The sequence below is a fragment of the Apteryx rowi genome, unplaced genomic scaffold, assembly GCF_003343035.1.
Source record: "Apteryx rowi isolate R43461 unplaced genomic scaffold, aptRow1 scaffold_57, whole genome shotgun sequence".
NCBI classification, from domain to species: domain Eukaryota; kingdom Metazoa; phylum Chordata; class Aves; order Apterygiformes; family Apterygidae; genus Apteryx; species Apteryx rowi.
Window position 1 is genome coordinate 860,107 of NW_020450838.1, and position 27,133 is coordinate 887,239.

The window sequence follows — 27,133 nt, forward strand, 5'->3', positions numbered from 1 at the left end:
TGTCATTCCTTCAACCTTGTATTTTCTCTGTTGAAAAGGGCCTCTTCCAGTACATCGTATGTCTTTGTTGCTGCTCTTCCTGCCATCTCGTGCTGTCTGTACCCTCCTCCGGGGCTGAGGTGCTCTTGCTATGAGCAAAATGGGTAAAGTTGAGAATGAGTATCAGCAGAGAGCCCTGCTTGCTGAAGAAAAGAGAGGGATGGGGTTGGTGATTCCGGCATCCTTTCCTCTCCTTTTACACAGGGCAGCTAAAGCCCCACAAAGCCCAGCCATCCCTTGGTACCACCAGAAGCCCATCCGGTTTTCCAGAGCTCGGGCATAGGCAAAGCAGGCAGTGAAGCCATAGCTGTTTTGTTTCTGCTCCCTGGCAGTTTGCTGTCCTAGGAAGCTGCCTGCTTTGCCTACTCCTGGACCCTACTCTGGAAAAGAACAGGTTGAACAGCTACAATAACTGTTTTTGCTGCAGGTACCATAGATTGCAAAGTGCTGGGGGCTTTTCAAGCTGCCAAGTATTTRTTATTTTAAAAGCTGGACTGGGTGAGCAGTTTTGGAAAATCAGAAATATCAAACTGTCTTTTTGAAGACAGTTATGTGTATTACTTACTCATTAAAGTTTATATAATTATGTATGTGTAAAGTATACATAATTTGCACCAAAGCAAATAATAGAATTACAGTGAGGGGAATACCTGTTCATAAAAATTCAAGTACCTGATTGTCTAGTTGCAGGGAAACCAAAACCAGATGTGGAGTGGTTCAAAGAGGGTGTACCTATTAAACCTGGAGAAGGAGTYCAAATATATGAAGAAAATGGAATTCATTGCTTGTTGTTAAAGAAAGCCTGTTTGGGGGACAGTGGATCTTACAGTTGTGTAGCTTTCAACCCCAAAGGCCAGACTTCCACCAGCTGGTTGCTAACTGTCAAAAGTAAGTAAGCTCTTGTGAGCCCATCTGCACTTTGAAAACTATGGCTGGGCTTTTCTAAGCTGTCGAAGGGTGGTGACTGCAAAATTCCAGTTAGAACTGCTCGATGCAGATTAATTCTGATTCCTACCTCTGCCACTAATGTGGTGTAGGAAAGCTGGCAARCCACTTTCTTCATCAGTGCCGGTTTCTGCTCCTACCTGTTGCTGTTGCTTAGCATCTCACCATGTTTTGTACATAGGGAGGACCTGTTCTCTCTTGGACTTTTCTATAAATGATTGTATTAATACAGGTTGCCAAAGGGTTTTTTTGTTTGTTTTATTCTGCATGTGGTTCTCCTGGAGTTGCTTAGCACTTCTATGGGACACTGCATATCTGAAATGTTTTGCAAGCACAAATCAATCCTGTGCAATGAAGCGAATTTGAAAAGAAGGAATGAGAATTGCATGCTGCCAAATTCAAGTACAACTCCCAGGGGCAAATTGTTTCGAGCTTGAAAGCACTGTCTTAGCAGTCTGGTTGAAAGACTTGTTGGCCTCTTAGCAAATCCTCTCCTGAATTCTAATCTTTTCACCTGGTTTTAGATTTTGTCCTGGAACTAGGATCATGTTTATGCAACGTTTCTCTATTTGCTGTGTCTGAGGTTAAACTAGGATGCCCAAGATACTATGGCAGCACACTTTTGGCCTCCTGAGAGATCTGTAAACAGCTTCCTCAATTTACCCTATATTTTACTGCCAGCCAGGGAAATTTGAGAGAGGGAGAGATAAGACAGACAAGAGGGAAGAATAATTATCCTTCCCTTTGCACTAGCTCTCAGGTAATATGTTGCATTCCCTGCTAGTGTTTGGTTGCAAATGGTGGATTTTGGGGTAGAAAACCACCACCTAAGACAAAGCTTGAAGGCAAGAATTGCCTGCCTTGTAGATTGTGGGAGAACAACTTCTTTATGCCAGTCCGTYGCTTGAAATGATTTTTATTTCCCAATAAAACATTTCATTGTGGTTTTGATTTTTTGCTTGTTTGCATGGGACAAATTTGTTAGCCCAGCCATGGCATCTTACCATCCCTAGAAAAAGTCACTAAATAGTAAAGGTCATTTTGTCAGTCTGGATAAAGGAACTGTTTTCCTTTTGGTTTTAAAGGGCCTAAAGTTGAAGAGGTTGCTCCATGTTTTTCCAGTGTCTTGAAAGGATGCACCGTGAGTGAAGGGCAAGACTTTGTGCTGCAGTGCTGTGTAGGAGGTGTGCCTGTGCCTCAGATCACATGGCTTCTCAATGGTAAGGAATTCCCTTTTCTGCAGAAATACATGTATGCACCCACTTCTGTCCACAGTCTCAAATGCCRCTCTGATCAGTACACAGTAAGGCTGTGAATACTGCACAAAGCACTCTAACTCACCATAATATAATATCTGCTAGAATGTTTGAAGAAAATCATTTTTTTTGTGTATCATATGCAGGAAGAATGTTTCCCTTCAGTAGTTTTCTGTCTTACTGCCGTTTTCCACTATGTCCAGGAGGGGGACTCCGATGACAAGTTTGTATGCAGATGGGGTGTTTCTTGGGTTTTGTTAAACACAGTTTTTCATCACAGTGGAACAAAGTCTGTGTTGCTACTGTATGCTGAATACTGTGCAACTACCCCTCCTTCGCTACTAGCCTCTGTTCTGAGGGTAATGGGTAGGCATCAAGGTGCTGCAGGAAAGATAATTTATAAGAAAAATAAGTGCAGTATCACTCTTTAAGCTTGGAAGGAATTCTGTGCCTGGTTCCACTCTTCAGTCACCTGGGTAGGTCATAATTGTTTTTAGCTGCTACATGCCCAAAATCTAGTAAGGCACAACACTCGGGCAGGGCCATGTGCTTCTGGGCCTGCTGCAGACCTGGACCTACCGTGATTAACCTCCAGGCATTTCATCCGTTTATGTTGCTTTGGTCCGTTCTTTGTGGACTGTTGGACTGCTTATCTTTTTCCTTCACAAATCATACACATTTCTCCAATGAGAAGGAAATCAAAGTGTACACAGAGCAGCAATATATATTGCTCTTACTATACAAGTGTTTTTCTTTCCTTACAGGATATAATTAAGAATGAAAAAGATCCACAAACATCTAAATTTCAGTTGCCTTTTCATCTTTCCCTTTTTTCTCTGAGCCTCTCAGTTATCAGAGACAATGAAACCAGAATGGCATTTTCACTTTCTGCTTAATATCACAGTTTTTCAGGTTACTTCTCTACTGGAAAGATGTTCCTTGAGATTTTAACACTGCACGGGAATGTTTGTCCAAAGCTGTCTAAAAAAAGATAAGCAAGTAGAACATTATCTACTTTTATCAGGGTCTATAATCTTGTATCTTGCCCTGATTAAACAAATGAACATGAAAGTTTCCTTAACAGTCCCCTCTTACTATCCGAGTTGGGCCCAAACATCAGTGTTTTGCTTAGAATCCAAACGATCTTGGAGATCCAGGGACTGGCACACTTGGACTAAGGGCTCTTTCCATTCAGAGCCATATCTATTAAACACTAGACAGATATATTCAGCTTAACCCTTGATCAGGTCTGTTACTTCTGAAGTGCAGTTGATTTTTTGCAGGCTCTGCCAAGCCATCTATCTTTGTGTGTGTGTGTGATTTAAAGACAAAGAATAGCATACTTTGCCATCAAGCGGTTTCCTCCAAGATTGTTTTAAAATGAATTATTTGCACATGATCTCTGTTTATCTTAAGCCATTCAGAGAAAATGGGATAACTCAGAAAGGTGGCAGGGCAAATAAACCATGACCTTGAGATTGGTATGTTCCCACAGCCTGGCCTATTCCCCTTCCCAATAGCTCCATGTCTGGAATAGAAATGCCGGTTCTTTATTTACAGCATGAAACACATGTGAATAAAGCTCTGACCCTCTCCCATTGGAAATCATTTGCTTCTCTCTCTGAAGGCTACACTTCAGTTCCCTCTTTGCAGGCTGGGATAGAAGCAGTGTTTTGCTACACAAGAATTGCATCTTGCAGCACTGAAAGAGCAGCTCCTACCCATCGGGTCAGCTGTTTCTGCTTTGTGCTCCAAAGGTACCCCATACTTACAAGGGGTTCCCTTAGTCATTTGATGTAGTTATACCCAGTTGCCTTCCACCTCATACAGAGCGTCTTCGTGTCTCAAATGACTTCTGATTTTCAAATGAAGTATAGTTTGCACTGTTACACCTAGGCACAGTGTCTCCGTGGATATAATCATGTTCTGCCTTTGCTAACTGGGAAACCAGTGTCTCCTGAAAAATGCAGCCTAGAGATCCATAAATGACAGGTTTCTGTAAGCCTCCAATATACACTGTTCCCTCTTGTCGTTCTTCCATATGTTTGTTCTGAGTTAACCTTTCTCCTGTTCTTACTAATCTTGTCTGAGTCTGGCCCTGTGCCTGTTCAGGTATAGCCACGTCTTTATAGAATCCAAGCTTCTAACTGCAATCAGATCAATATCACAAGGAGTAAGCAATTTTTCAGGTAGCTGGATTTCAAATCATTTAGGGTTCTGTAGGTGAAAGGCAGTGCATTAACTCTGCTCTTAAATCAAAAGGCAGTTATGATTTTGAGCAAGAGAAGCACAAGAAGCTATCACAATAATAAAAATCAGGGACATCATATATTATTCTAAAGACATAAACACATTACTTTCATCCCAGACTCCTAGAACATACTACTGTATTTCAATGCTTCTCAGTCTTGCATCTGATTGTGATACATAACTGTTTATATACCATTTGGATACAAACTTGAATGGATTATAAACAGTAGTTTAATGCTGATAAATCCATGTACATTCCTACGGTCATAATTTTACTTACGGATCAAATTGGCTATTGTGATATCCATTTGAATGCAAACATTTCTTTCCTGTCTGACAGCTAACTACATACTATACACTGCCATATTTCCATCCATAACCAAATAAAGGAGAAATTTGTATTTCTGGTCCTGAAATATCACTCCAAGCAGACATAACAATGCTCTTTGTGAAATAACATGATGGAGTCTTTCATCAACTGGCCATGTGAAGAMAACAGTACATTCACAGTATATAGTTTGAGTCAGGCAGATAAATTTTATTTTAAAAAAGGTGCGTTAGAATCTGCTGTCCATGCTTGGAATATAAAGCTTTTTAAGTTCACAACTAGTAGGCTGCCCCATAGAGAAAAACAATCTACTGATAGCAATTGCATTTTTGTTCACAGTATAGCACTTTTGCAGAACTCCATGGTAATAATATGTATATATGGGACAGGATGTATGAAGTTCAGAAGAAAATGTCAAATTCAAATTGTCTTCAAAGTGTGACAGTGGTAACAAACTAGAATTAATTTTTCAAAATAATTAGTCAGAAAAGTACATATACACTTGAGGGGGTGATGAATATAAAGACCAAGTTACCAAATTGTAAGAAACATGAGCAAAAGGCTGCTTTGAATCACAAAAACGAGAAAAAAGCAGAACCGTCTTACTCTTATGCTTGCCATCCCGTGATACTGAACAGCCTGCATGTTGTCCAGTCTGCCTCCCATGATCTCTAAGGAATCAACAACAGCTGAGACCTAAAAGACTTGTAACAGCTTCTTGTATAATGGCACCTCTTGGCATTTTTACCAGCTATGACTACATGCAAATTTAAAATGTTTTCCAAGCCATTGTGCGAACCGACCTCTTTTTCAGGTTAACCAAGCCAAAAAATAGATGATGTAAGCTGTGCATTCTCTATAAATACTTCTTAGCACCTGTGAGGACAGGGAGTTGGTTTCATATTCATCCAGATTGCACAAATAAGAGCTRCTTGATTGAACTTTGTTTTTTTCCAGCTCTTACTCTTCTCTGAAGCTTTACCATCTTCAGTTCCTTTTTCATATACTTTTTCCTGGTCCATTTTAATGATTTGAATCTTTTTTTTCCAACTTTAAAAAGACAATTCTTCCATCTTTTTGCTCTCACTCTGAAAGTTTTCCAGAAACTGAAGCTTAAACATCTTTCTGTTCCATACCATTATGGATAATGTTCCTTTTTTGTCACTGGRGTCATTTTTCATTGCTCTTGCTCTTGTCTCTTTCTAGATGATAATAAGGTGGAATGATGCAATTCCTCACGCTTCAACTCTATTAAACTATTTGCTAATCTCTGTCTTCCAGCCCTTTATTTTAAGTTTCCCTATGAATTTGCACCAATTTACTAGCAAATTCCCTAGAAGTATAGTTCTTGTGTTTAGTTCTGGCCTCAGCAAGGCTGTATAAAGAAGAACTTTCTATTCATGCTGTCTGTGACAATACTTGAGTATGTAACTCCAATTTACTTAAGATTCTTTAAATGTTTTGTTGGTAATTTCTGTTTAATGTGCAGGAATAAGGCCAATGTCACTGCATTTTAAATATCTTCCTGTAATCGAACATGCCTTTTCATATTGCTGTCCTATTTTCTCCTAAGTTCAATTGAACCTCTTTCTGTTGAATTTAGAAAACAATACGTCCCTAACTTTAGCAGAACAATTCTCTGAGAAGCGTTTGTTTTAGGATAGCTTTCTGATCTGTCCAGAAAGCTTGTAATAAATGGACCAGGGGAAAATTTCCTTTCTTCTGGCATAGCATGCCAGCAGTACGGTATTTTTTGTTATTGTTCCTGCTGCCAAACTGTCACGGATATTTGACTGTTCTGCCTCTAGAGAAGGGAACATTTCACTACTGGGAGAGCTGTTTTTATTAGATCAAAATGTAGGTACAATGAACATAATCTGGCTGTAGGTTATCCCTCTGGACAGATATATTTTTGTTTGGTTTTGGGGGTCTGATAAAAAAGGAGAATAGCAAATAGTGCTAAAAATAAAAAATGAAAGTCCAGGTTTTGTTGGGACATGGAGGGAAAAAGTGGATGTGATATTGTTTTGTGATTTGAGGGCATGGTGAAGGAAACCGCACTTTTTTTTTTTTCCGCATAGAGCGCTTCCTCTATTCATTTGCTTATTCATGATAGAAATAAAAAGACATTGTCCTTTTGTTTGATGGTGCAGCTTTTATCCTGCATATATGATTCTGACATGTTATCATTGTGGCACTATTAGGCACCATTAATAGCTTCAATGTCAGAATCCSAGCCAGGATCCTTGTCAGGTTAGGTACTCTGCAGTCAGACCAGGAAGGCAGTCCAGTACCCCATGCCCTCTACCAGAAAACTTTGTCTACTTGGGCTTCAGTTCTATATTGCACATATTTGAACTTACTGATATCCTGCAGGCTAAAATAAAAATTGGACCTAGTAGGCACAACAGCCCATGCCTAACAGAGTGAAAGGAGCTCAAAGGAACCAGTAATAAGAACATGTGATCCATGAAGAAGCTGGAGGGAGTTTATTCTGAAATTGGTGCCTCCTGGGCAGTTGATTAAATGTTTGCCCAAGTATTTTCATGTGGTAGAAAATTTGTTAACTTTCCAAACAGATGGCTTATAAGACAAGTAAGGGACCAAGATCATCCAGCCAGGCATTTTATAGTGTGTGTAACTATTGAATCATGCTGATTTTAGCACATGTAAATATTTCAGAATGAAACTTCATACAGAGATAATGCATAGATAATAACTGTCTTCTAATTTTGCTAGTGTTGGAAATCATAGCTGAGAGAAAAATCTGTGGCATCATTTAATTTATCCTGCTGATAGTGCAGAGCTGGTTCTTAGAAACCCCAGTGCTTTTCTCTTAATCTTTTAAAATGATTCTGTCAATGAAATCAATTTTGATCTTTCATTTTGACCATGATTTCCCCAGTGGCTGATGTCTTTGATTCAGTCCTGAACAATTTTTCTTCAATTTCACCCTCTTCTCTTAGATGAATCTAATTTCTGTTTCCAGCATGCTGTTTATATACGGCTATCAGGCCCTCTTAAGCATTGCATACACTGGGAAAGCAACCAATGATGAGTCAGTAGTGGAAACTATTTAATATTAGGAAAACAGATTGCAGAAGCATTTCAGAAAGTAAGGCTGAGATTGATGATAGTTTCTGAAACAATAGCAAGGCAACTTTAACCAGTGCAYGCTAACATTTAAGCATGTTCCATACCAGTTCAAGGAACCAGTTTTTTAAAATGAACTTCTTTAGTGGTCATGCTTTTTACCACAGACTAGACTGTAGCTGTGCATGACCAGACTATACATACTCTTGTGCGGACTGACTGCCTGTGTAAATCAGCCTCACAGTCTATCGTAGATTTTGCTGTCTGTCTTGGAATGTCGTCCATTATAGGGGCCTTCCAATGTTTCTCCATACGCCGACAGGTTTTGCACATCTGGATGGTAATGTTAATGTCTAGTTTTCCACAAAGTATGAGATAGAGGCAATGGTTGAGCAAACACACATGGCATCTCTTCTCTTATGCACTTGGAAGTGAATCTGTTCAAAATACAAAACCAAACCTTTCTCCTCTTACTATTAATCAAGGTAGCATCCAGTAAACCTAATGGTGAGATTTGTCTGAGGACCATGTTCTGCCTTGAACTTGGGATACTGCCGTTTGTAGTCACTAGAGAGCAGTGGCTGTGCACCAGAGAGCAGGATTTGGCTTTGGGCTCTAGTATACTGACTGGTGTTGGGCAGCTTGATTTCATTGAAACCAAGAAGTGCTTTTGAAATTTGTGGTTGGTGTATTAAGATAATTCTCTTCCTTTCTGTCTACAGACCAGCCAATCCAGTATGCCCATTGCACTTTTGAAGATGGAGTTGCAAAACTGACTGTCCAAGATGCCTTACCAGAAGATGATGGTATTTATACTTGTCTGGCCGAAAACAACACAGGACAGGCATCTTGCAGTGCTCAAGTCACAGTCAAAGGTGAATATCTCAACCTGCTGTAATTATTGCAATGATATCAGCTTATGAACTTAAAAGATTTCTTGAGTCCTTAACAGAGGCAGTCGTGAGAGGATTCCATGGTTTGTCTAAGCTGTTGTCAGCTGGCTACTTTTCTCCCCCATGGAGGTGTGTGCAATTTTAATGCTTAGGGAGTCTGAAATGTAAAGTAATATGCATGTTGTAGAAATAGGTATTAATGCTCTGACCTTACCAAGAGTGGTTTAATGTGGTACACAGCAGTAAGGCTAAGGTTTGGAAGTGGTATATCAATGTGGGAAAGGACTGAAAGAAAGATGAGTGCAATATCACCAGTACCCATCAGGCAGAGAGAGAGTGTTATGGTGAGGAGGCAGCTGCTGCCCTTTTCTCTTGAAATGCAGGTCTCAGAGGAGACCAGTGCCAGGGACTGCAATTATGATAGCAAATGTCAATCTTCTTGTTCTGCTGCCACGAGCTATCAGAGGCAAGGACAGCTCTGAAGATATATGTGCCAGCTAATTGGGAGCAGTATATCTCCAAACGAGCAGAATTTTGGTGGTGAAAGTACCATCAGAAGACAGCTGATGTGACTGACTGAGGTGATCTGTTTTCTCTGAAATCTGGGACCATCCTCTTTTCAAATATCAACATGTTGATACCCTCAGTGCAGGACTGACATATTTGCGTTTGTCCATGGATGGCGTGGTTTTGCGCTAGGGTCTGAACAAACACCGTCTAAAAGGCCAGAGATTGTAATGAAGACAAGAAATGATAGATTCCCCGTGGATAAATCAAACAGTAAGGTAGTATCGATCAGCATTATGGTCTTTATTCTTATGATCTCACCCACAGCTAGCTGTTTGATTTTATGGCTGCAGGTGACCAGGTTCCCCCCTCCTCTACAATCAAGCTAGTATTTGGTATTTGTCACCTGGTCTTTTCCCCAAAGTTATGATAGTTTGTCACTGCCTGTCCCTTGCCAACAGACTGCTGAGTGACAGCTGTCAAGGGAACCATTCCATTTGTCCAGCCTCTAGTAATACCTGCCCCAAACTGGCACATGCAACTTGGTGAAAAACGTACCCTGATCCCTGATATCCCAAGATTCATCTTGGTTCGCATACATTCTGCCATGCTTGTCAACAGCACTGCAGTGATATGCCTGCCCCTATTCTGTCTGTAGGAATCGACTTAAAACCCTAGACAAGCTTAAAATGAAAACAAAATAGTTCTAGTAAACCTAGGAGTTATATTCTTGATAACAGAATTGGAAATGCTGTTACCAAAAAAAAAGAGCATGAAGTAGGAAAACATGGACTTAAAATAAGCCTAAAACTAATCTGTTCTCAAAGTTGTCATTTATAATTTCTCTGAAGCATTTCATCTGCATTAGCTAAGGACCAATCAACAGAGGTCCACCTCAAGGAAGCTATCTTTGACTTGGGACCTGCTGATTTTTCACTCAGACACAGAAGCCAAAAAGACAGCCCCTCACTTACTAACCTGAGTTATTTCAGGGTTGACATATAGCACTAACCTGGGAGCACTAGTGACCTAGACTTTCCCTAGGTTTTTTGTGCTCTGCTGAGGTCTTTAAGGCTACATAGTCACTGCTGCACTGCGTTGTGTCCCCCCTGTATTTTAGCTAGTCTGGGGTTAGAAAGCTGCACTGCTGCTGCTATGGGGAGTTAGTTCCTCTGTGCTGCATCTGATTCTGTTTTCTGGGAGTCATTAAGTGTGGGGGGAGAACAGGAGCAAAATTAAGAACACGCGTGACAGGCTGTAAAGCCATGTGTTTAGCATTTTTACAGCTTTAGCTCTCCTCCCCACTTCCTCTCTAAAACTCATTATGTCCCTGTTGCCATGAGGATTGCAGTAACTTTCCCCAAGACTCAGATCAATGTGGATTTGCCTGCCAAAAATAGTACCAAATTTAAAATTGTGATTTCCAAATCTCTTATCTTTTCATATATTTTTTTCCATCAGACCCTCTAGCAAATACTTATTGGCATTAGGGTTCTCTAAGACCCAAAACTGCTGTTAAGGCATCTCTAAATGCTTGACTTTTGCAGACAGATTACAGCAGGAAATCAGTGTACGTGCAGGAAGAGAGAAAACTTCATAAATCCTCTCCAGACCAGACACTGATTTTTGGGATAAAGTCTGCAAAAACCATTTCTGAATTGTAACCCATCTCTCTCCAGTTCCTTTTTGTCTCCCAGACAATTTAAGGTTTCTAGGCATCATACAGCACTCAGTTTGTTTGTTCATCACTAAAAAATATTTTTCCTTTTGTACCTTAAGCATAATTTTATATTTTATCTAAGAAGGAATGAATGTTCCAGGCTTATTTTCAGTATCAGACCAGCATCTGAATTCAGCTTCTTCTTAACTTGCTACTGTGGTCCTTGGACACATCTCTGAGTCTGGGGCTAAGTTTAGCTTTACATTGCCATTTTTGGCTTTGCTATTGTGAAACTACAGTGGTCTCATGAAGGGACTCATCTGTTGTGATCAGCAGGGAAACTTTACCTGGCATGAATTGTCTGTCTTGACAGTAAAACTCAGTTTTGTTTTTTTAAAATAAAAAACCTCCACTTCCTAAAGTAAGTTAAGCTTTCAGATAACTCTGAGAAGTCCCATACTGGCAGCAAGGATGGTCAGTGACAGTTTAAAGGAAATTAAAAAAAGAAGTAAGCCTCATGTATGAATTATAGTACAAGATCATACTTAAACCTACCAGGATGTTACAGGTATTATCAGGTGACATATTATGTTCTTTCTGATCTTTTGTGCGTTCTTTGTCTGTCCTTCAGAAGAGATGTTACTTTGCTTTTGTCAAAGGAAATTCCCTATTGTGGAATTAATGTAGGAAACAATGTTTCAGCGGGCCTTTGCCCCATACTTGGAGACCCATTCAAGTCCTGTTAAACACAGTGGGAGATTTTTCCAGTTCTTTCAGTATGCTTTGCGTTGTGCCCAGGATAACTAGCTAGGATTATTGTGGCAGAGCATTCCTTCCAAGTCATCAGTCTTGGATTCATTTATGGTTGGCTTTTGCTTCCTTATTATAAAGCAGGGATAAAATCTGCCTGGTGCTGAGCAACCTTGGTGCTTCCTTGGTTTCTTACAGGAAAGCTGAAGAGCCTTACTGTTTGTAGGACGCTTTTGGCACCTCGTTGAAACAGTCCCACACTTCATACGGATGAGGCATAAAAAATGTAATGGTCTTAAAAAAAAGTTAACAATTTCAACCTAATCATTCTTCTGCTTATTTAAGGCAGGAAAATATCATCTTCAAATCACTGAGGTAAAGGCAGGCTGGGTAAATTGGCATAGGGCAGTTAGGTGGTCTGTGCTGAAACTGAAGTTAATCAAGGTGAAGTTAATCCTGGTCTTGTAAAAGACTAAGTAGACTTAGACTGAATCCTGACTGACTCCCTCCCCGTCACAGCGGTATCTTACTGCTGAAATACAGGTAGAGTCGAACTCGAGAGAATGAGCAGCACTGCTTTGTAAAACCGGCCTGGCAAACTTCTTCACCATGGGTACTTTTTCCAACTGAATGCTCTGGTGAGTGGGGTACACTGGATAAAGAGCTAGATTAATTAGTCTAATGCAGGAAACCCTGAGTGTTGAGCAGTAGAATCCAGATATTCAAACTCAGTGGCAGATCTTCCCGTTCCTGGAATAGTGTCATATGTCACTCTGCAATTTTTATAGTTTTTTGTTATTTAAATGAAAACATCRTTTTCCACACACAGGCAAATCAGAGTTTGGGAGGCATTGGGGCTGCTATGAATATTTTTTTGTAAGTTCATAAATAATGTGTGCATAACGGAGTTGTTGCTCTGATGGTATGTGCAAGCTGGTCAACTGGGTTATTGTCCCATTTAATAGTACAGTTTGTGCATTGTGTTGTGATATGAAAATAAGTACACAAGCCATTTTTAAATACACCAGGTGTCTTGTTTAAAAAAAAAAAAAAATCACCTCTCCGTAATGGGGAGATGTAAGCTGCATTCAGGTCACCTGAAATATATTTATAGTGATGATGGCAATTGTAGATACTGAGGTCAGATATTAATATTAATCAGCTTTTTACCAAGGTGGCTGAACACTTTAAACACAGTTTTATGAGTAGAAAACTGAGGTGAGGAGAGGTTAATTGACTTGGGCATAACGGTGTGGTGTGCCAGTTACAGCGCTGTGCTGTAGCTATGGCAGTACAAGCAGGACAGTTAGTGGTTATAACTTATTAAAATAACTGCATGGTTGGAAAGTAAGGCAAGCTTCTGGGCATAGCCTCATACCTGAGATAAAGCCTCCTGATATGTAGTTGTCTCTGTCAGTTGATTAATCACTGACAAAGAACTGTAAGTGAGATTCAGCTGCAGAAAAGATGCGTCAAAGGGATACTCAACCACCTGACATTCACACCGGTATGTGGGTGTATTACTCAAGATTACAGGGGGAGAGAGAAGGGGAAAAGGGGGGGAACAGATGATAGGTTCGCAGTAATATTGTGCTGCACCAAATAAATATTGTGTACAGGAATCTTTTGTTCTTCACAGACGGACTCTGCATGTAAGAGGGGCAGTTATTTCCTTTTCCCAGGTTTCTCTAGGTGTGGTATCAAGATGGAGTGCTTGTTACATGAGGGCTGACTTGCAGGATAATGTCCTTCTGTCTTGCAGTTCTGTCCAACTGTAGATGACAGACAAAATATCTGACCCGCTACAGGCTCTTGTTTCATCCTCTGGAGTTCTCGAGCCCTCTGAGTTTCCTGTCTCCTCTTGCCAGGCAACAGCATCAATGATTGACTTCAAGAAGTGCGGCACGAACTCTGGTGATGATAGCAGCAGAAGCACAGGCTGGGAGCCAGCACTTTCCTGGGTGCTCTAATGCTCTGCAGCCACCCAGGCCTGTTTTGCTGATGCTCATTTTCTGCACATTTCTTTCTTGAATGGAGGCCTAATACTGCTTCCCTCAGTGAGCAAACACTATTCAGCCAGTGCTGCTGCTCCTGCTCACTGGCTCTTGACCTCATTTCTCCCTCCCTGCCAGCAGTGCACTTTCCTGACTTGACATCTGTTCCCCTTTCTCCCCCACTATCTTCTGTTCACACTTTTTTTTAGTGCAGCATTCCCAGCATAAGTGTCTATGTTGGGAAGCCTGTAGCCCTTGTAATCCGATTACTGTAGTCATTCATTGATCATCAGACAAGCAGATTAGAGTCACCTGAAAGCCTGTCAGGATCCCTGCTGTAACCGGTTTATCGGAGCAGTGAAGAGAGATGCTTTCTGGAAAACCAGTTCGTTTTGTTCCTGTCACTCTTCAGTCCAGTGTGAGCGGACCACAAAATATAACCAGGTGAAAGAAAGGCTTTCAGGTAGGAGTCTTTTGTCCTATCTTGAGCAATGCTCAAGTCTTTAGGTGGTGCGTTGTTTTCTTTGTATCTCAGAATGACCTCTCTTGGCCATTAATCTGTTACAGAAGGTTATCATTGCTATAATCAGCCTCTCTTTGAGGCCTTAACTGAGAGGCTACAGCTTTGTTTCTCTGAGATAAATATTTCTGTCTAAGGTAAGCAAAGTATGATGTCTACTTATCTAAAGTGATGAAATATTTGTGACAGCTTTTCAAAGCCACTAGTTATTTGAAAGCGTTTTGCTGTATTTCAAGCATAACATAAATATAGAGGACTATAGAAGACTTTCCAAAGTATACAAATCTAGTCTTGTTAAATGTCCAAAAGCTATTCCAGACCAGTAGCCTGTTTGAACTGCTTGGCTACGTAAGAACTGGTACTGAGCACTAAATGAAAGGGAGAAGTCTTTTGTCACTGTGTTGAAAGGTCAGAGGTAAGCTGTTGTGAGCCGGGCTAATATTAGCCATCAGAGAAACTCTGTTCCAGTGCTTTCAGGAGTGTCCTGATGTTTTCAGTTGAGCACTCTGTATGTCACTAACAGCTGTAATCCCTGCAGGACTGAGGGTTTTTTGTTTGTTTGTTTTTGGGTTTTTTTTGGTTTTGTTTTTTAATAAATTTCCTTCTTTCAGCACCTCAAGCGCAAACGTGAAACACAATGGTGGCTAGAGACCAGAAATGAGGGACAAAAGCAAAACATGTGTGGAAGCTTTTAATGATATAGGATTTGTGCCATCAATATAAGTGGTGTTCTCTAAAGACAGCTTCTTGATGTAAACCATTTCCAGTAAAAGAGGAACCAAATTTGGATGCAAATGAGGGATGCATGCTTGCAGAATGAGCAAAAGTTAAATGCTAGGAATTACATTAATACTTCTTGTAAATGAGAAACAAAGCTGAAATGCTGACAGACACAAATGTTTAATTTAAAAAGAAAAGAAAAAAGCCCAACAACAAAACCCCTAAATCTGGTGGTGTCCTCAACTGTGAAGTGATCAAATGCTGTGCACATTAAGCTATTATAACTAGAATGACAGAAAACAGATGGTTATTGTAACGTCAGTCTTAGGAATGGCCCTGCATTGGCCAAGGGGCAAGCTATCCCAGCAGGGTCTGCCAAATTCTACAATGCTGTAGGTTTCAGCTGGAAAGGGGAAGTCATCAAAATACATATAAAAATTGTTAATTGAATATATGCCTGAGCAATTTTTAAAGCATGGACATGATGTTACCCTGAAGACCATTTCCAAGAGCAGCTGATGTGGATTAGCTAATCAGAAGTCAAAAAGTCAACCGTCAGACTATCTCATAGAATTAGCTTGATTTATAAAACTCTTCAGAAATCACAGGTGGATTTGAGGTAGACAAGCTGTGGGATGGGAGGAAGGCCTCATAAGACTGAATCACTGAAAACTGGTCCCAAAGCATCTGAGCATAGGTTGTAGTGTGTGTTTTTCTGGAGGAAAATGGACTTGGTTTCTGACACTAAGGATCGTTCTTGCCTGCATTCCTTTGTGTGGACTTTTGTCTTGAGCTTTTAGTGCAATTATAAATTCACCCAGCATGTGAGAATTCTATGAAGCTTCTGTGAATCGTCTTCCAACCAAACTTTGCTGAACATCCTTTCCATGAATACTAATCTGAATTTATCAAAGCACAGTCCTGTTTCACATACGTTACTAAACAAATGGCAAACAGCAAACACATCGTGTTTTTGTCACTTGTCTAACATCAGTCATGATTACATCCGATGGAGTACACCCCAAAGAGAAATTGTCTGCAGACTCTGCCACCTGGTTATGTAACAATTAAAAACCATTACATACCCTATAACATCAAAGTTAAAATGGCTAATTAAGTGCTAGAAGCGACCTGCCTTAACAGCTAAGCTTTTCATCTCTAGTACTTCATATTTAGGCGGAATGAGAGTAACAGGTGGAAGAGCACTTGTGAGATTGTCTAATATTTGCCTTTAAACTACAAATCAAAAGCTGAAATGCATCCTTAACCAAACTGTTTCCCAAAGTTAGAATTAAAATTATAGAGGCAGCAAAAGAGACTCTAAGGATTTACCTATGCCTACTTTGTTCAATTTGTTTAAGATAATTGGCACTTTCGTTAGTGCAAGTTTTGTCTGTCTATCCATTTCTTTCAGATTTGGGAGCAGACACGTTGACAGTATTTAGAAGCGTGTTGACTACCTTGCCTTATCAGCTGATGTAAAAATTACACACAAACATATATATACTCTAGTGCAGAAATCTTACAGAAATCTCACTTGCAGAAGGAAGAGTCTTACCTAAGCAGAAGAGCATGGCCAACTTTTAGAGAAAAGCAGAGTATGTCAGGGATAAGTGTTTTGTCATGGGTGTGAGAAAATCAGCATGCAAAATGGCTCTTAATCAAAAGGCTCAGGACCAAAGGCACTGGTTTGAGAACAGGGTGATGTGCATGTTTCTGCTGAGTATACATGAGAAGCTTTTTTGTGAATACCATTACCAAAGCACAGGGAAATGGGAGGACTGTTATCAGAAGTATAGGGAAATGAAGGACCATGGAAAAGAGCTGTGAGTGTATAAGGCTGGATATTCAGCATCAGTGGAAAGGTGAGAATTAAAGAATGAGTTTGTGGACAGCAGGATGCAGGGGGAGAAGCAGAGATACAGGAGAGGAAGATCCAAGTGAGGAAAAGAAGAGACGGGTTTGTCTAAGGGAAGCATCTGTCTTCGAGTTAGGTTGTTAAAAAGAAATCTGAAAATTTTAGACACTTTAAGCTGGAGTATATAGGGCTAAGTAGGGATGGCAAGTTCTTAGAGGTATCTTTCTTCAGATTATTGTTACAAAATTAGCAACTTGTTGTTCAAGTATTTAACGGGGACACAGTATAGAGTCCCTAGGTTAGTATGGCCAACCACACTGAAAACAAAGGTCCTTTTCTGTAAAAACTGTCCCAACAAAACAGCTTCTCAGAAAGTCCATTTTGATTGTCATTGTTTTCATTTTGCTGTCAGTTTTTAGAGAAAAACTGGAGAGGAGCAAAAAAAAGACTCTCTTTCCTCAGTCTGTGTTCCCAGATGTTAACGTGAAGGAGGTGAGGTTCCTTTCCCAGGTGCAGAGTCCACCTAGMTGTCAGCAGGACACTTATACTAGGCATAAGGGCTTATATGCTGCTTACACACATCTGCCTTTCTGCCCTCTCTCAACCAAAGGCAATTAGTGACCTGGGGGAGCAGATGGAAAGAAATTGGGAAGTGTAGTAGACAGTTAATACTGAAAAGTGCCCTATCCTTGTCCTCATCCCAAAATGTCATTTCTTACTGATCCAAGCTCAGTCTTAGCAGATGAACCCTCCCCATAAACACAAGACCCCATACTGAAAGTTAGCAGGTCCTGCTGTGTCCTTAGTGGTTCTGAAAGTCTATGCTGTCCTCTAGCCCAAAAGTAAAATTGTCYGCATAGGAGAAGCTGTGTAACAGAATTTGTGTATGTACATTTGGCATAGAAAATATACCTAGCTAGATAGACGTACCACTCTTAACACCTGCTTTAGCACCCCTCCTTGAAGCTCTGATTTTGTCAAACACTGATATTTCAGTTTTAGAGGAATGAGGTTTCCATTTTACAGATTGGAAAAAATGWGCTATACAGAAGTGTTTAAGTGCCTTAATACAGATTAGAGTATGAGTCCTACGAGCAGCTCGTTCCTCTGCAGTAGAGCAAAGGAACAGAGTGCAGGAATTTTGCATAGTTATGTATCATTGGAGATGTTTCAATATAGCTTCACTTTAATCAGGCCTTGTCCTGGCTGCAGTTCCACAGTCATAATGGAATAACATTTTTTTCTTTTTTTTCAGGATAAAGTCTTGTTTTGCTGAGTTTTTTTTAATATGACTTTATCAGGAAGAGGCAGCTGAGCACAGACAAAGCCTAATAGAATTACTTTATCTTTTCTGCACATAAATGCCAAATGAGGCTTTGGTCAAAGCTGTGTGTTTCAGAATTCCTTTCTGACACCAGCTCTCACCCAGAAATATGATGCTGCTGGTTCTCTCATTTTTTYTTTATATTCTTCTAACTTCAAATGTATCCTTGCCATCAAGCCAAGTCTTATTTGAACTGTCCCTTAAAAGCATTCTTAGCACAGTATCTGTTTGATAACTGACTCAGCAGAGTGAGCAGAAGTATTTTAATATTACCGTAGCTAACAGAGCCATTCTGTTCCTGGTGTGGATTTACTAGAGAAGGGCTGTAACTCTCTATGCTAACAGCGTCCTCGGGAATACTTGCACTTTCTATTGCTGCCTGTTCCTGTTGTGGGTCCATTGGAGTTCTGCTCAYGCAGAGCCCAGTTTTTTTCTACTGGAGCTGATATCTCTGCACATGATGATGCATTGCATTTAATTTAAATTCCACCTGTGCAGCCACACAGAAATTGAGGCTGTACATGCGAAGGTGAAATTCTGCCTCAGCAGTGTGCACATTTCACTGCAGTTAAGCCAGGTTKGTCTAGCATATATGAAGCACCTTTTCTGCAGTTCTCTATGTCAGACTGGTAGAATTGCGTTTACAGTACTGTACTAGTCCAGGTATCAGCATGAGTTTCTAGCGGTCTATCTAACATTGGGGAATTTGTTAGAGTGGGCCAGCTAAGCTGCCTTATAAATGCATTTGGTACATGCACATGCTCTCAAGCCTTCCATGGAGTTGCTGTCTGTGGCGGTGACAAAAGAGCAATCACTTGATGTAAATAGCTTGCAAACAGTGTTAGTCGTTAGTAAGGCAGACAGTTCTGAAGGCAAGAGCAAATACCACTTTGGCAGCAAAAACTTCCAGTGAGACTGTCACTGAGGAATTCAGTCTGCTGACTGCGAAGTGATTTGCAGTGACCTCARCTGACTATGTTGTATCTCTGTCCTCTGAACTTAAAGTTAAGATTTTGACTGGATTTTCCCCAAATAATGGGTCTTACTGGTATGGTCAGCCTTTTGACAGTAGGATTCCTGGGATGGCATCTCTTTCAAATGCTGTGGGCTGTAGAAGAAGCTGGGAAGACAAATCAGAGGTGAAAACACTGATGACCTGGTGGCATCCCATACAGAGAGAAAGACTCAGAGAAGAAAGGCAGAGCGTTCATGGAGCTGCAGGATGGGACTGGAGAACTAGCTTGCAGTCCTGCAGGAAAACAGGGAGATCGCCAGACTGGATGAAATGGAACTCAGCCTCCTAAATATATCCTTAAGCACCTTGGCTAGTGTAGGCTAAGCGTATTGTCAGTCTTGGGTTAAGGGTTTTTCTGTGTAAGGGGAGGTACAACATCCAGGCTATAACTTGGCCCAGCTCGTCAGTGAAAGCATCTCCCAAGGCTATGTAAAACCCCTAGCCTTCCATTTGCAGAAATAGATTATACCTGCAGAAAAAAATGATGGGAGGTAGATGTCTAAAGAACACTGCTAGGTCATTATATGTCTAGTTCTCATGATCTAAGTTTGCAAAATGGCATACCAACCTGATATCTTTAACAAGGCAGAAATGTCCCTACATGTCTCAAGTAGATAGAGGTCTCATATTTTTTATGCTAGTATAAATCAAGTTTGGAATTTTTGGAAAACTTGCAGAGACTCTTTTACTCATATCGCTTCAAGCCTGAGACGAAGAAATTCTTTATGGGAAGAAAGACAGATGAGATGAAAGTCCTAATATCAATTTTCTGCCTATAAAATTGTTATTCTTTGAGTCGACGGTAGTGTTAACATGAGATCTGGTAACAGCTGGAGTTATTTACATAGAAAATATGTGGGGAGGTAGAACTCAAAAGTCTTTAATTCAGCTGGCCGGGCTCCYTTACAGCTCTGACTGTATGTATATGTGTGAATGTGAGTCTTGCTTTGAGAGATTTTAGTGGAATCTGCTGCTTCTCTCTCTGAGTTGCTCACGTGGAGAGCTTTTTGAGTTAAGCATTTGCTTCAGCTCAGTTGACATCTTAGCCTCTGAGCCAAATGATACTTAAACACCATAAATGGTAAATGTTGCAGAGACAGTCCTTTCACACGGCTCAGGCTAGGCATTATTTGGCAGCTAACCGTATGATTCTGGCAAACAGATTCCTCGAGTATAATTAAATCTCTTCTAAGACTAAACAGCGTGTTCGCAGTGTTCTGAACATAAGGCAGCAAACRCTTTATTCTTTGTATGTCCTTGACTGTAACTAGTCGTAAGCCTGATCTTGTGCATAGCTGAGYACGCTGAAAGCCTGATATTCCAACAGGAGATGTCAGCACTTTGCAGCTCACGTTAAAAAGTCTTCAGTACGTCTGGGCAGGCAAATGAGCAAGAAAATTTACTAGAATAGATGATGTCCATAAGATGTTAACTGTGTCGGTTAGAGGCCGGGTAGAACCCAGGTACAGTCTTTGGAGACCTTCTTAACATTTGTGTCCAAATCTGGACTTCCTTCTTCACTTTAGTTTCAATAGCAGATCTAGGAATGAAAATGCCACAGTGTAATTATTGATTCTTTTTCCTTCTCTCTATATGTATAGATTTATCTATATCTTTTACCTTAGAAGGTAAATGGTTGTATACTTTCATTTAAATTGATACATATGTCTATTGTACAATTCGTTTGGAGTAGATTAATTTAACTATGTGTGGCAGCATGAATTTTTCCTTTTTTTTTCAGGTATACACATACGCCTTCAACACAATAACTCACCTCTGCTTATCATTCTACGATACAAGTATGTTTACAGTTGTGTTCAAGCACCAAATTCTGATTCAAGTCTAGATTCTCCAAAATTCAAGTGTTTGGCTTGGGCCCATAGCTAACAATAATAATAGTCTTGTAATAATTTCCAGTCTGCAGATACATGGAAGTTAAATTGATGTAAGGCACTTCTGAGATCCTGGAATGGGAAGAGTCAAAGAATAGGAAAGCGTTATTTATCACTTTATATCTCTATTAATAGATATTAATAGATCAATAGATGCTTGATGTGGTAGCTGTAGATGGATTAATTTACTATTGATTACATAAACACAGGGAAGTAGAAAGAGAGATGAATAGAAATAGTCGTGCATCAGAGGCAATATATYTCCTCCTTACTGCCTTCCAAAAATGCTGAGAATCTGTCTTTTGKTAAGAAACTGGAAGGATATGAATTCTCCTTAATCTCTGAGGATTTAATACACTAAATGGCTTTTTTAGACATAGGCTTGGATGCTTATTAGACTGTCTTTCTAATAAAAAATGAAGCCTTAGGGTAAGGAAACACCGTGGGAAAAGCCTATATTATTCTTGCTAGTATAAAACATATGTGGGTATATAAGGTAGCTTTGCTTACTATTTCTGATCTCCCAGGCTAAGCACTGAGCTCTTTGGAGTGATATGTGTGGAGTGTTGTATTTGTTTCCCGCTGAGCTGTGCACCCTATTACTTGCTATTTCCCAACATTCATACATAGTAAAGCCTGTAGAAAGATAAAAAACCRCAGGAACCGCGTAAGTGGGATCACTGTGGTGGGCTTTTAAATCTGTCACCCTTTGTAACACCTCATTGAAAGCCTATCAAAATGACAGACCATTGCTCTTCAGAGAATGCCGCAGTTGGGCTCATGTATTAAGCTAGATCTCAGCTCTGAGCAAAGATGGTTAGTCTTTTTGAGCTGCAAATTTTATTAGAGCCTTTGGAAATCAGGTGCTCTATCAGCAGCCTTTGAGAAAATCGCATCTTGTGTATTATCTTGCGTGATTTGAGCTTCTGTGCAAAATCAACAGTTGTGGTTAAAAATTATAGCTGTTTTTATAAGCTACGGTAAAATAAACTAGTTGTGTGGTCCAAAAAATTAATAAAATGTACCTGTGCTTTATCAAGCCCATCCGAGGTAGTGCTTTCTGCTCTTCCTCTTGAATTGAATGAATCATGATCCCCCTGGGGTGAACTCACTGCAGCGGTGAAAGTTGACTGGGGAAGGGAAGGGGAGGGGGAAAATTAACTGCTTAAATTAGAATTTTTGTAGTCATTATGACAGTATTGATATCCGTTATCTGCTATATTCCTGCTTTTCATTCTTAAAAGTAAACCTACTCCTAATTCAAAGTAATAGGAAGTAAGAGCGGTGGGGGAGATGTTAAACGGCTGTAGGTGATTAGAGCACGTTAACATAATAGGAAGAGATTGGATCTGCTGTATTTCACATCCAGTTGATTAAGCTTGAGGATGGTAGATACATAAGAAAGCCATGGCCTTTATGCTGATATCTGACTAAACTTTCTTTAGGTTCCAGATTGGCTTTCTGATGTGAGATGTGCCATATTTATATTGCTCTGTACCTTTGGCAGCAGAAGTACCCCACAGTGCTGTAGAAGTTGTTTCTGCCAGAAGCATGGTGACTAGTAGTATCTGAGTTTGGAGCTGGACTTGTGCTTTCTTCTTTCTCCTCTTTCCCCCTGCTTTGGGCTCTGGAGCGAGCTGTTGCTGAAGATCACGTTAACTTTGAATCCCCTGCACAGTTCATGTGGTGAAAGGGGATGAGGGATGGAAAGCCCTAAAACAGGCTTTTCGTTGCATGCTGCTTGCCTGTTTGTTCGAGTGCTGTTTTTCTTGCCTTCCTGCCCTCCATTTTCCTGGTGCAAGTCACAGATTTTGTACCTGATGCCTTGTGTATGAGGTTAGCTGGCAACTAGTGGTAGCCAGGGAATGTGAGCTTCCTTGGTTGTTACAATTCCTGAAATTACTTTTTGGCAAAAAATGCCTGGCTTTTCCATATGGTTTTCCTTATCTCACTTTCCTGGCAAAATAATTAGCCAAGTATTTTCAAAAGGAAGTGGAATCATACAGTATCCTTTCACCATAAGTGGGAACAGAGTTATTTGTTTAATCTTGGATTATAAAGAGTTTGTTGATGAGCAGTTTCCGTTCTCTTCCCAAGTGCCCTCCAAAAACAAACTCAGTGCAGTTTTTGCAAGCAAGGCCATGGGTAAAAGTGAAGAAACCTTTAGGTGTTTTAAAATGAGCTGGGCAAATGTATAGCACTGCTCTCTAGTAGTAAAGTTGTGTAATGTTAAAGCCTTCATTAGAGGAGCACTGAGTTATTGCATGATGCTACATGAAAAATACACAGCTAAAAGCATTTACAAGCTTCAGAGATCTTGATAATAGTTAAGATCCAGGCCTTGCAATTTGGATTCTGTGTGATTGTGTCAGTCCCTTTTGAGAAAATGGAATGATTTTAGACTAAGAGCAAATAAAACTAAAGAATATAGCAAAAACCGGCTGTGCTGTGTTGTGCAAAGCATTGCTAGAAAATAAAGTTGTCAGTAGATATACTTAATTTTTTTCTAAGTCTAGAAGAAGTGCAAAATACAAAATTTTAAATAAAGAAAGGAACGTTCTATGAAATGAGTCCATATGATTTCTTAGTGAACGAATAGCGTTTAGAACTATGGATTAGAACTCAAGTCTTTTTAATTGTTACTGTAAAGTTAAGAAACAGTAGACAATCTTGATGTTCTGCTTAAGTTGGTACAATCAACACACGCTGTCAAACAACAGTAGCATAAAATCAGAGATCCCTATTAAAAACACATCTTTAAAAAGCAGGGGGGAATGCTTGTGTTTTGAAGGAAGTTGCTGTGGAGTCAGTCTTTTTAGCCATGTATTTATTGTGTCCTGGATGTCTTAYAGTTGAACAGGAATACTGGTTGCCTTGGCCACAATCAAGCTTCTAATTTCGCAGGTGGTGCTGACGTGAATTGGGTAGAATTTGCAACTGCTTAGGCTTTTTTGAGCCCTGACATGCAAYGGATTTTGTATCTGGTCGGTAAAGAACTGCTTTCACTGCCTCTGTGCTCTAAAGAACATCAGCAATGAAAAAGAGAGCCGTTTTTACTGCTGCTTTCTGATATTTAGTGAGAAACCAAGTAGCATTTCATGGGCTGGTCTAAATCAAGCAGTGTACATGCAGTGGCATACCATAGGTTTGCAAACATAGGAATGTCTTCAGAAATGTTCTGATATAAAAAACTGCCTTTGCTTCTGCCCCTGGAGTGATCCTCAAGTTTTCAATATTTCAGACWTAACAGTTCCTCTGCATAGTTATATTCAGCTTCCCCTAATGAAATAACTCATTCATTTCTCCAGTAACTTTTCTTGCACTTTTGAAGCTGTGTCCTTTAACTATGCATATACCATAACGTTTCTACTTCTTTTGTTATTTAGCCACCATCATAATGTTCTCTTTAAGTACTAAACAAGAGATCATCATAAAGCTGCGCAGTGCTTAAATTCAGTGTAAACACTATTTTTAATATTTGTGTGATGGTTAGCCAAGTTCTGACCCCTTAATATCAGTTAGGAAGCTTCACTTACGAATAGTGAGCAAATTTCTTGTGAACAAATAGTGAAAAATTTCTTTTGGAAGGTGATTTTATGCTATTCATTCTGTAGCCCCTCACCCATTCTTTTTAATAAGCGGAGCCTGTTACACCRTATTGTCTTTCTTGATAACAGAAATCCATGTATTTAGATTGCATGGAGCAGGTATGTCCGTCTAATGAAGCAAAGAGCCGGCTGGGAGGGATGTGGAGTGCTGCTAGTGCTCAGTGCCAGTTGTACTAGGGCTTTGCCGGAGGCAGCTCGGTCTGTTCTGGGAGAACTGCTGTTAGAGCCACTACCAGCAAGCTCAACTCCCAGTCACTGTTAACCCTCTCAAGGGAGCGGCTTCAGCTCTTTTTCCTGTTATCAGTCCTTCTCTGTAGGCTTGAACTTTTCTGATCATACTCCAAGACTGCTTCTCTGTTAGTCTAGCACCACATCTCTGCTTTATATCTATTTTTTTTTCTTCTCCCCACTTTTCTTTTATTTCATGTCTGCTTTCTTCCTTCTATTACTAATGCTATGTATTATTTCAATGAAAGGGATTATAGAAACATTATCATTACTTAGTGTCTTTTTCTCTTTTTTTCCATGCCTCTTCCCTGTCTTACTACTTTTCTTGTTTTCTCCTTTCCCTCCTTTCTTCTTCTTGTCCTCCTTTTCCCACTTTTGTGGATTTCTGCTTCCCCTGCCAGATCTGTTTCTGAGGGACAACAGAGTTTTCTGCAAGGCTTTAGAAATGTAGCGAAGGGCAATGTGCTGGTATTGCCCAGTCTAGCAGATGTATGCAGCAATTTTCCTGAGTAAACAGTACAAAACAGAGGAATATGGTGAACCAGAGCAGTTTCTTGCAGCAGTTGGGTTTGACCCAAATTCATGACTATTTTCTATACAGCATTAGTCACTTCTAAATAGGTGCTGTAGGAAGCCCTGAGACTGATCAATGTGGCCTGATGGGAATTTCAGAGTGCTAAGTCCATTGCACTGAGCGGAGTGGGTCTCATCAGTTCCTGTATTTCCATTCTCCCATGCATCAATGTCTCTCTACTCAGTGCCAAGGAAAGACCTATGACATAAGCCAGCAGGACAAGATTTTGGCTAGAAAAAGCTTTGCTAGAGAAGAGGGGAAAAACTTCCTCTCCAAGAAGCTTCCAAATTTTTGTGGAGCTTGAATAGCCCTGGGACAAGCTTAACTTTTGGCCTCCAGGAGGTTCAGTGGACTTGTTCAGTGAGGTGCTTCCAGCTTTTCTAATCATTGTCCTTTTATGAATGGCTGCTTTGTTTCAGCCTGGCACTTTATGTTGCTGTAATGCTATTTTGGGTGATCTGATACACCTTTGAAAATTTTCAAGGCGGCAATAAGCAAAATGAAATTATTTTCACATATGGGCAAGAAGGTAGAGTTGGCATTATAGTGGCAAGATGTAAGAGGTCTGAACTCAAGGTAAACGAAACAAAAAGTGTATCCAAGTGACCTATAAATATTTATGACTTCCTGCATTTGGTAATGATCACTGCCTTGGCTCCAGAAGTGTCTTTGCTCYGGTCTTTAGAGCAAAAGTATCTTCCTAGTCTGGTATACTGTACAGGACACAGTCAATGAGCCTGCTTCATAGCCTGTAAATCTGAGGCAGAAAAGACCATTATAGATGGTGGAAATGTTGTATCATAGCTAAATTATATTTTTAAGAGTGATTAATTTTAACTCCAACCCTCATCATTTGATTGTACATCCTTAAAAAAAACCCTAATCCATAGCTTATGTTTTGTGGTATAYGCTCAGGTTTCAATCTTTCCCATCATTATACAGTTGGCTAAGTATAATACAGCAGAGGCGTATGGTGAACTAATCTATTATACTCAAACCCGTTTGATACTGGCAGTCGAGCAAACAAAATGGTTTTGTAGTTTCACACAGAGTGGCAAATCCTATATTCTTGTGAGTTTAAATTTTTAACTCATCGATTATGAGAAAAACACCTTGTTAACGTATTTTAAGCTTTTTTTATGTGAATTTAGCACAGATAAAAGGCATTGAGTTGCAAGGATGGTATTATTCTGCACATGGGCGCATGTACTTGAGGAAAATGAGCGCAAATTTCTGTGTGCTACTACACCATATATGTTAATGTTGACTTAGGAGGGTCTTTGGAGGAAGGACAGTTTCATTCCCCTTTCTTTGGCCTTTCTTCTTGGACAATTGTCAAGAGTAAACAACTGGGGTGGTTTACAGTGCTATTGTTCTCTGGGAGCTGAAACAAGACCACTGACTCAAAATCAGTTTGAACCTAAGGTCAGTTGAAGCTCATTGTGAGAAATCCCAGTAAGAGACCCCTTTTGTTTTCCTTTTGACTTCACAGAAAAGAAGAGCAGCAAGAAGATGGAMAGTGCACACGCTGTTAAGCTAAACGAGACTTTTGCACCCATCTTCCTTAGAGGCCTGACTGACCTCAAAGTAATGGATGGAAGTCAAGTGATAATGACAGTGGAGGTATCAGGTGTGTTGCAATRAAGAAATATTATTTTAAAAATTTTGGTGCTGCTGCT

At 40.1% G+C, this 27,133-nt stretch overlaps 1 protein-coding gene across 7 annotated transcripts in view; it reads left to right on the forward strand.

Moving 5' to 3' along the window:
- MYLK (myosin light chain kinase) overlaps nucleotides 1-27,133 on the forward strand; it is a 227,901-nt gene that overhangs the window by 113,971 nt on the left and 86,797 nt on the right. For 6 of the 7 annotated variants that reach the window (XM_026082130.1, XM_026082133.1, XM_026082131.1 and 3 more), the window contains 4 exons: nucleotides 724-927; nucleotides 2,070-2,204; nucleotides 8,634-8,786; nucleotides 26,947-27,084. In XM_026082130.1, the coding sequence (XP_025937915.1) occupies nucleotides 724-927; nucleotides 2,070-2,204; nucleotides 8,634-8,786; nucleotides 26,947-27,084 (630 nt within the window). The remainder of the gene's footprint in view (nucleotides 1-723; nucleotides 928-2,069; nucleotides 2,205-8,633; nucleotides 8,787-26,946; nucleotides 27,085-27,133) is intronic. The other variant, XM_026082135.1, reaches the window with a different exon arrangement.